At 36.1% G+C, this 10,451-nt stretch overlaps 1 protein-coding gene across 3 annotated transcripts in view; it reads right to left on the bottom strand.

Annotated features, from left to right (window-relative positions):
* Positions 1–5,071: 5,071 nt before the first annotated feature.
* LOC150091012 (uncharacterized) overlaps positions 5,072–10,451 on the bottom strand; it is a 55,082-nt gene continuing 49,702 nt past the window's right edge. For all 3 annotated transcript variants that reach the window (XM_090373858.1, XM_090373847.1, XM_090373852.1), the window contains exon 3: positions 5,072–6,143. In XM_090373858.1, coding sequence (XP_090229984.1) covers positions 5,794–6,143 — 350 coding nt within the window. In that variant the 3' untranslated portion in view covers positions 5,072–5,793. The remainder of the gene's footprint in view (positions 6,144–10,451) is intronic.

Genomic DNA, 10,451 nt, shown 5'->3' with positions numbered 1-10,451 from the left:
GTCATTAAAATAAAAAACTTTATTTTCTATTCAGTTTACTTGAAAAGACACTAGTAGAACTGCTTCTTTTTCTTGGTATACTTATAACCAACTATCCTTTCAACCACTTGGCCAGTGAAGACCAAACCCCTAGGACACTATCTGTCCACCATTAGACCTTTCATGCTTAAGAATTGAACCATCTTGTGCAGATTACAACTTAGTCAGCCTAAAAGGCTTCAAAATATCTGTCCAACCTGTGGGAAGTTATCACCCCTCTTGATCCAGAAATAGCTGGAATCTGTTGCTGAATCACCAAAAATGGTGAAATGTCTCCAATCTAGAGATCTCTTCATTGAAACAGTCAACTTATGGTGAGCTACCAGTATCCAGTACTCTGAACTCTTTTAAATGGGCATCACAGAATGGGAGCTACTTCCACTCTCCAGAGAGGAATTAATTGAGACTGATAAAGATGAAAAGCTCGGTCTAACTAGATCCATCAATTTAACGTTTAGCATTGGAGATTTCCCATCCACAATAAAAGCTGGTTTTTTTTGTTGAATTTGACCTTACATTTTGAATCGTATTCGTTGTTTTTAATGCCAGAAATATCACCATTCACAGAAGGCATATAGAGGTTATGCCATTTTTCCTGTTTTTGGTTTTAGAGATCAAATTGTTCACTTTCAGCCCAAACTGCAAAGAAAGCTATGCTGTCAGCTTCTGGAAAAGACAATGAAAAATCAAAAGCTACAAGAAAACCAGATCACATTATTTAGGTTTCAACATCAACAGTATGGAAGTGGATGAACATTCTGTAATGAGGAACCCATACTAGACTGTCATGCCCTATCTTCCTTAAAAAAGACAACTAAACCTAAATAATGTACAATGTCATACAGTGGACTTAGGGATTTACTTGCTCAGTTCTGTGGCATGTATGTCTGCAAGAAACATTCTTGTCACCACAAGTTTGCAAATTATATCATGAATGGATGGGACAGGAACTCAGAGCCTCCTGGAGAATTAGTTGCCCTTGTTAATTGTAATATACCATCCAGGCACATCAAGTTACAAACCAACCTAGAAGCCACACTAGCTTGCATTGTAGTTGGTATTTCAAATTACACTTGCTTTTACTTATAATCTACCACTTCCCCCATTCAGAACTTGACACCCTCATCACACAACTCCAATTTGTCTTTTTGGTGATTTTAATGGCCACCAGACCCCATTTCAACTTCTGTTTTGTACTACAGTTTGCAACACCCACAGCCTAACGCCATAGAAATTTGGAAAGGGGGAGCCCAGGCATCCCACTCTCTGGTGCATTTATTCCTTGCCATTTAAGGATCAATCCCTGAACAGGTAATGCTACCCAATAAAGACACATTTTCAAAGAAGATAATAATATTACCAAGTCAGCTACAGATTAGAGAAATTGGTAAATGCTCTAATGAAAGGCTTGAGATTAAAGTGGATTTGCAACAAGCTCATATGTGTATGGTTTCACTGTCGTCAAAGCAGACCACTCCTTTCAAACAGCAGGAAAGTGAAAAGCAAAGTTATTAGTACACTGGGAAAAAAAAAGACCTAAATGAAGTAAAAGTGTATGATTTAAACTCCAGTTGCATACTGTCTTTACTATCATTAACAACCCTGGACATTAATCCTGATATACCTTCATCGATATCATTAAGAAATAAAAATGGACACAGCACCGAACCCTGGGGGACTCCACTAGGGTTTGATGCTGGGCCCATTGTTATTTTGTGTATTTCTTAATGATATCGATGAAGGTATATCAGGATTAATGTCCAAGTTTGCAGATGATAATAAAGACAGTATGCTACTGTAACAGGATCTAGAAAAGCTAGGTAGATGGGCTGAGAAGTGGCAACTGAAGTTTAATATTGAGAAATGTACCAACTGTGTGGTACTATACTCAGGGAGGTGGAAAATGAAAAAGACTTGATAATTGTGCACTTGGGCTGCCGGAGTGAGACAAGGTTGTGATTATGCCTTTGCATAAGGCCCCATTTTAGGAAGAATGTAGAGAAGGGCAACAAGATTGGTGAGGTTAACAAAGGGGTTTTCTTACCAGGTGGATAAGGGCTTGGTTTGAGCAGGTTCAATGCTTACTGGATACTTCCACTTGCTTTGATTAAGAACCTTACCGGGCATAGATTCAAAGTGAAGAAGTTTGCCTTTAGCCAGCAGGTGAACTAGACAAACATTTGGAGTGACTGGATTGGAAAGGGCTTTTTTTTTTTTTTTTGGCTAATGCACTCTTGCATCATATGCCTCAGTAAAGAATGGAACCCTAACTTTTGATATTGACAGCTATTTAAGTAAAGAAGAAATTAGCTTTCGTTAGAAAAAAATATATATATATATTTCATCAGATTCATTTCATTGTTACCTTACTAGATCAAAATCCCATAAAGTTAAGTATTTTTGTTGTCTGATGTTCAGGGACACATATTTAATAAATGTCCCCACAAGGAACACCCACCTGTCTGCTCAAATTGCAAAAATAAGGATCACAAGCATTCCATTTGCAATACTAATTGCCCAGAAAGAAAACTATGCTTATGAACCCATTCACTCCAAAATGATACTTTACCAGCACCATTTCTTTTGGTATCTAAAGTATGTATATTAATAGTTAAATGCTCAACAGGGAAGATCAGTTGCTGATGAGGTTCACCATTTAGTAGGCCTTTTGATGTAATTTGCCTACAGGAGCCATTTCATTCCCATGGCAAAATTATGGGTTACCCCATGACAATTCAATATTTGCAATACTACAGAAATTCTTTTATTGCTCGACTTCTTGCTATTAATCCAGAGCCTCTATTAGTTTTAATGGATGCAAAATCTCTATGGTACAACAAATCTACAGATATAAGAGGAAGTTGTTCTGTCTCGACTCTGCATAGGACTGCTATCTGTCTAAGCTTTATACACTCAGATTTTATCGGACAATGCATCGGCTATAGTTAAGTTTTTACAAACTCCTTAGTTCAATCAAATATAGACATTACATTGGTAACTAACAACTCACTCATTTATTCATAGTTGTGAGGTAAACACTGATCTGACCATCTCTTTTCTATTAGAAAAAACAGCGGAAGTTTTGAGGTATTTGCTTTGTAACAATTCAGGATTTTCCTTCAGATGATATTAAAGCTATTTCCAGATCAACAAGGAAGAAGTTCTTGACCACCAAAACTATACCTTGGTAGTCACAGGAACTCAAATTTATCAAGCTAGAAAATTCTTTCAAAAAAGAATCAGAACAAGTTGGAATGATGGCAGTGAGGATCCATGGGGTTTGTTGTGCAAATCTGCAGATATCTTTAATACAGTTATAAAAAATACTAGACAGATTCTTCTGCAGGACGATTCAACTCATGATTCCCCTGTGTGGGCTGAAATCTAAATGAATCATAGAACACAAGTAATGCTGTCGATCAGTCTTATGAGTGCATTGCATGGATAGTTAAAAATGGTGGATGTTCTGATATACTTATTAAGCAAAGAGTGATGCCTATCGATGTCTCAAAAATGTTTATGGTTAGACACTAGGGTTCTGAAAAGTCATCTGTATGAAACTTCTCCAGTGCTACAAGAGTGAAGGAGAGGTTTTTCTCTTACATCTACAGGCAGTGGTGGATTTAGCACTTGAGAGTCCCCCAAATATTTTTGGTACCGCTACAGGGTGCATTCTATGCATCCTAGATTTGGTGTTGTGCAATTCTTTCATACATATTTTAACTAATGTTTAAATGAAAAAAATGGCACAACTAAGCATTAATGATAATATGTATTCTACTTCAGATTCACTTAGTTTGCATAAGAGTTTACTAAATTCTCATATTAAATTATAGTTTTATTCAGTAATGGTAATAATGATGAGTGTAAAAATTAAGCAATTTTATTTTTTGAGACCCCTCCCCTCTATTTAAGAGGCCTGTGCAGAAATCCGCCACTGTCTACAGGTGATGAAACCTGGGTCCACCACAATCAGCTCAGATCGATATGTTAAAACCTTGCATTTGTAGAGTTTGACTAGACAAAGTCTTGATGAGGTTCTTCTCCATGATAATGCAGAACACCACACAGTGTTCACAAATATTATTTGTATTCCAGTCTTTAGAGGACTTTTACAGGATTGGAAGTGCAGTTGTAGCTAAGTGGTCAGAAACAAGATCTGTTTATTTTACAGAGTATCATGGTGCCCATGAATCCTAATAAAGTTATAAGTTGACCCTGCTACTGTCATTTCAGCAAAAAGACAATATCATGTGCAACACTCTAGGAAATATGTCTTTTCCAGTTAGCCCCTATAAGAGACTTCCTGTGATCTTATGGAAGTGTCAGCTGCATCAATATTATTTAGGTTTCTAGAGCCCAGGTATACAAATTTTTATTAATTGATTTCATTAGGTAGATAAAGGACTTGAAGGAAAGAGGTTTCTTATGATCTATTTTGTAAGGTCCTTAAAGGATAATTTATCTACTTAATTCCACTTTTCCAGTATATTCCCCAAAAATGAAATTCTTCAATTTAATTGTGAGGTGGTTTTGCTTTGCCACCCCTTCATTTTCTGTTATAATCCTTGGATTAGTTCTCTCATAAATTTCTTTATGTTTGTTGTCTCTTTTAGAAATAGACCATTTGAATTATTCTTCCACCAGTTTTATTTTCCTTGGGCTTGTAAGTGCTGAGGACAGTTGTTCTCCATAGGGTTTAAAGGCAAATAATGCAGCTGGCTTACCATTTTTAAAAACAGGCACTTATGCTATGATAGTGATTGCAGGACTAATGTATGAAAAAAAAAAAAAGACTTCAACCAGCAATTTATTTCCCATAGATGTAAAGTCAACAAAGCAGCCTTTGCTTTTGAAATTGTTCAAAGTCATCAATAAGTTTTTTTTCCATAATTTCCTCTGAATGTGGTTTGAAATACTGTATTTATTAATGTTCATACTTTAAACTATTAGGGATTAACTGTGTATGAAGTAAGTTACCCACATTTTTATTTAAAATAAATTGCTGTGGTAAATAATGTGTTCACTGAACAGTAATCAAACTATAATTTATTTTTAAATACAGGTCTATGTTTATCAGCTTTTTTTAACATTATAGTAAATAAATGGTGAATGCACACCCAGAAGCTGCTGCTTTATTACAAAATCTGAAAAGGGTCAGTATACATTGCAAATACCAATTTTTGCTTAGGGCCACAATTCATCACTATGAAATTCTTTACAGTAGCAGATGATCTTAGTGGATTGCTCCTTTAGCTGTGATTTCATTCAAATTTGATATTGATCACCAAAGTTATTAATCTAATTATGGAAATATGTTAATGCCAGTTTTCATCTCAAATGGAAGGAGAGTTATATCCTGATAGTAATTTGTGTACACTAGAAACACAGATACAAGCCTCTCACCCTTAGTCTTTTATGTATTTATTTTAAAGCTGGATTTCCTCACCGGATACAAAGAGGGAATTATTTCCTCCAAACCATGCACTGGTTATTTTGTCCTGTAATCTTGTATACACTGAGTCCCTTTGGCAGGGAGGCATTGGAATGTACACTGATTTGACCTAAATATCATGAGTTTGTATGATATCTCATTATTTTACAGAGGTCAACTGAACACATTAAGCAGATCCTTATTTCATCAATCAGGTAGGCTCTGCAAAATCACAGCTTTAGGAAACCGTCTGCGTGAAGCAATAATGACTTTTTTTTATAAACATGTCTCAACTGCTGACGTTAGCAAAGTAGTGCATTTCATGTAGGAACTCTTAGTTTCTTGTCGTAAACCCTGTTGGCTTCTCTTTGCAGTGAAAACTGCAGTTCTGGATCTTCTTGTACAACCTTGTGATGACTTTTAAGATAACTACTTCTTTCAATAGCACCATAGTGGGCTTCATAAAAGCGATTATGACGACGCAAAACATAGACTGCAACTATGCCAATGATAATAAGACTGAAGATTCCAACCACTAAAACAGAGATGTAGATGGGACTGATGATACGGTGACGTGCAGATGATCTTCCCTTTATTCCTCTTCCACTAGCTGTCCCTTCTGCCTGTTGTTCAGCAGAGAGGGCATGTTTATTGGGAGATACACTTGAATCTGGAAAAAGAAAAAAAAAAGTTAATACTGTGCACTTAATAGAACTACAGTTGTTCAGGGGAAATGAAATTTGGAATGGATTGACAAATCTTTCTGACCCCACCAGCAATAGGGATTGAAACAGTATGTTCTAGGAATGATTGCCAGTTTCACAGCTGAAGAGATTTAAATGTGGGCAGTAAATTAGGAAAGGATGCTTTTATCCTGAAAAGACCAAATATTTCCAGCAATGAATAGTATTGATAAATCATGGATAGAGATACATTGGCAGGACTGCTATTGAGCTTCCAGAGTAGCCTCAATATGCATTGTGAAAGGTCTCATGCTGTACGCAAACTTAGTGTTCTATTTGCATATGTAGTACTTGCTAGGTTGTAAAATGGGTAATCAATCAGAGAACATCCAAGGCGACATGTTCAGTAGAATTGATCACCTCAACAAATGCTACATGCTGATTAACATGGTATGGAGCCTCTTAGTCATTATCGACGAAACCATAAATGCTATGCACTTCCAAACATTATGGCAATACTTTGGGGAAGGCCCATAACAGAGTGGAAAAGTTGGATCAGCCAAAAAAAAAAAAAACACTCCCCATTTCACCCCTCCAGCTCAGCCTTAAATTTATTTAGGCTATCAACCTCGTCTGCCATTCACTAATCTTGCAGACCATCTGCACAATTACCCCCAGAGTTGATATGTCACTCTGGGGTTACTGCTTCTCATATGTAGTACTTTTACATTTGTCACCTCTTAACCCATCTGCTGCAGCAGTATCCCTGCCAACGTGGACATACCATCATTTATAAATACAGAAAACAACAATTGACCCAACACTGAGGGACTCCACTAATAACAGCAGCCTTCCAAAGATATTCCCTTAACAAAACCATAACTGAAGTCTTGTCTAGATGATCCTGCAGTGCTTCTTTAATTTTCCTGGCACAGAAGTGTAACTAACAGGTCTATAATTACTTGTGTTGCCCTTTGATCCTCCCCTAATTATGGCTAAGAGTTTGCTTATTTCCTTTGGATTGGATCACATAAATAAAAATTTCATTACAATAAAGGTGGGTGGCCCATCCTAATTTGACAGTCTTTTTTATACAGCATCTGCTCTTGGAAAATACTCAGCTTATAACCAGTTGACTTCTTTCCAAACTCAAGAATACTGGTTCTGCATGCAGTAACAGTTAGATGATGCCTCTTCAAAAATGAACTAGGCCCAATTAATTTGGTGTAAAGAGTATGACAAATGGATCTCTGAGCAGTGGAAGTCAGTTATTTTTTAGATGAGAGACAAATGCTATAGGGGTGCAGTTTATATAAGGTTCTGTAAATTGCTGCTTTTTTCAGGACACCATAATTTGTGCTTGGAACAACCACGAAGTATCAGTTGATGCCAGTTCAACTAAATATTAGTTCGCACTTGAACTTTTCATTTTTACCAAAACTGTTGTATGAAGGTTGCAAATGCTCATTTTGGAATATTTTGAGAGCACCTGTCAAATATCTTTTGTTTATATTGTTCTGATGAGATTCCATTAGGGTTTGTTACATACAGGTGACCACCCTCATAATTTGTTCAGGAAAAATAGAGCACTAAGCAAGCAGCCCATTCCAATAGGATATTTTCTAATGAAAAGATGCACAAATGTTGGTCAAAATATTTTGGCCCTGTTTTTTAAATGATTTCTGCATTGGATATTATCTTCATTAAAATTAGTTTGTCTCTCCATTTCAAGCCTAGCCCTAGTTGCTTGCAGTGGAACAGCTGTCTTTCCCACTGCTAAAATTGTTCTTACAATTAAACTTGCCATACCTCCACTTGTCTTTGACAATGTAACTGTGTTGGTTGCATTAATTACAATACAATGTCTAGACTTCTGATAAATGCATATAACACAAATATTACAAGCAATATACTTGATCGTTTTAATGCTATCTGCGAAAGAGCATTATAGCGAGGGCCTGCTGTATTAGCAACTTGTTCCATGTCTTTCTAGAAGTGGCAGGAAAGAAAAGATGGAAATTTCGTGAAGATGTTTTAATACAAAAATCATATGGGATATATTGTTAACACTTCTAACAAGTAAAGCCTCTCACTGGCTTTACATCATGCTAACCTTTATTCCAACAGGTCACTAGAGTAACTTAGTATAATTAATACACAAATGTAGGATTCATTTGTGTTGTTCCATAACAATTGTACAAACAGAATATCAATAATTAGCTGATTCATACTGCTGCTATTAAAAAGTCAATTTGAAGCCTAGATTGGAAACAGTGGCCTGGCCTAATTTGTATTTACCATTAGGACGGTTCCCAAAACAGGCCACTGTGGTTAGATTACTATGACTTATAGCACTAAGGTGCAGACTACAGTGAAAAGTTGTCCAATCTTTTGATGTTTCACTTAAGACAATTTTTCTTGACTCTGATTAAAGAAAAGAATAGAAGTAGCTTTAAACATTGGTATGTTTGTAATTAATACATTTTTGGAGAATCCTGAAGGTAAGGCACCTGTGACCTACTGATTCAAGAAGTAAAGGGGAATATAAAAAAAAACTTTTAAGTGAAAGACTATTGTATAAATTTCAGCAGTGTGGCAATAACTTGCACATTCCACTAGGAACATGAGTGAATTCAGCCTTCTCCAGATCTCATTTAAATAAAGGGCAAGCCTACATGCTGTCCTAGTAGAATTAAAAAAAAAGTCTCCAAAACTAAAAGTTTTCTTGATTACTACCAATTAACTCGGAATATTTCTATTTTGTGGGTACTAAATGATGCAACAAAAAAAAAACACTTCCTATATAACCAATTTAAGTTAATAGACCTCTTTTCAGAACTGAAACTTTACTTGGTTAGAGCACCTGTATGATCATGGCTCAGTGTGCTTACATCCCAACTAATTATTAGCCATATGGTGCACCAGCCAAAAAAAAAAAAAAAAAAAAAAAAAAAAAAAATTCTAAGTTACCCTGAGAGAGAGAGCACAAACAAGCAGAAGAATGATGATATCCAAGCTCAGGACCCTGGGTGTTTATCTTTGATCTCAGGGGGATTCTCCACAGACTGGAGATGTGCCTCCAATTCACAAAGGGTGACAAATAATTACAGACCTGTTAGACTCCTGTTTCAGGAGTGTCTAGACAAGAGATATAGCAACAGCAGTAATAGTTCAGACACAGAATTTTCTGACCTATTTGATTTTATTATGAAAGACACCTGGGGGTAATTGTGTAGTCAGGTGGTCTTATCAATGATGAGTGGTTGATTAGACCACTGCATATCCCCAGCAACTAAGGCCCCTAAAAACCAAATAGCAACTCTTATGAAGAAAGGCAATCAAGGCCTTGAATTTATTTAAGCAGTTGATTGCGTAAATAAATTCAGAACTATACCAAACATTTGGAATGAAGTGGGTTGTTTGATGTTGTATAAGCTTGCATCATATGCCTCTACTAATGCTAAGCTTCTGGCATTTCTATGAATATTCATATGTAGTGGACCAGCAAGCAATTTGATGCTTTTTTTTTCAGTATGAGCATCTATAATTATTAGAAATGGCCACATGGTGCAAGGAAGCTGCATAAGGCCTTGAGCATGCTGAATTCTGTTGGGATCCTTCCACTTGTTCAGATTACGAACCTAAGGGGGCATAAATTTGCTTTTAGCCAGCAGGTGGTTAATTGCTGGAACAAACTTCTATCTGTCGTTGTGGAAGTTGATAGGTTGAATAAATTTGAGGAACTGGTGTGATTTTTTTTTTTTTTGGCTGTTGCTGCATAAGCTCATACACTTGCATCAAATGCCACTACTACTATTTCTGTCCAATCTTAGGTAATTATTCAATTGAACTTTGAATTTCCTCAAACTGTGAGCCTTTACCATTCATGTAGGTAACTTGTAACTGAAAATTTCATACTCCATTTTATTTATTCCTCTCAGAGCCTTAAACACCTAATCCACATATTCTGTTGTATTGCCTTTCTAACATGCTAATAGAGAATACAGTCATCCAGTTTATTTAATAAGATTCCCCCCTTAACAAACATAATTGAGGTGGGCTATGAAATTAACCAGAATGTGTCAGGAAGGACATAGATTTGTTTGAAAAGAGAAAAAAAAAAACATTCTGAATATAGTATGGTTTTATGTTCAAGGGGATTGAAAATCCAAAGCTGCATATTTGTTTTAAGTAAATGTTGATAAAGTGAGCAGAGTTTGTTTTTCATTTTGTCCCTCTAAAATAGTAGATCTACAGTTGTCAATATTAATGAGCGAAATTTCTAGAAAAAAGTT

The sequence above is a fragment of the Mastigoproctus giganteus genome, chromosome 1 (assembly GCF_048544385.1).
Source record: "Mastigoproctus giganteus isolate SK-2022 chromosome 1, ASM4854438v1, whole genome shotgun sequence".
Lineage (NCBI taxonomy): Eukaryota > Metazoa > Arthropoda > Arachnida > Uropygi > Thelyphonidae > Mastigoproctus > Mastigoproctus giganteus.
The sequence above is the reverse complement of the archived record's forward strand: the minus strand, read 5'-3'. Positions and strand labels throughout refer to the sequence as shown.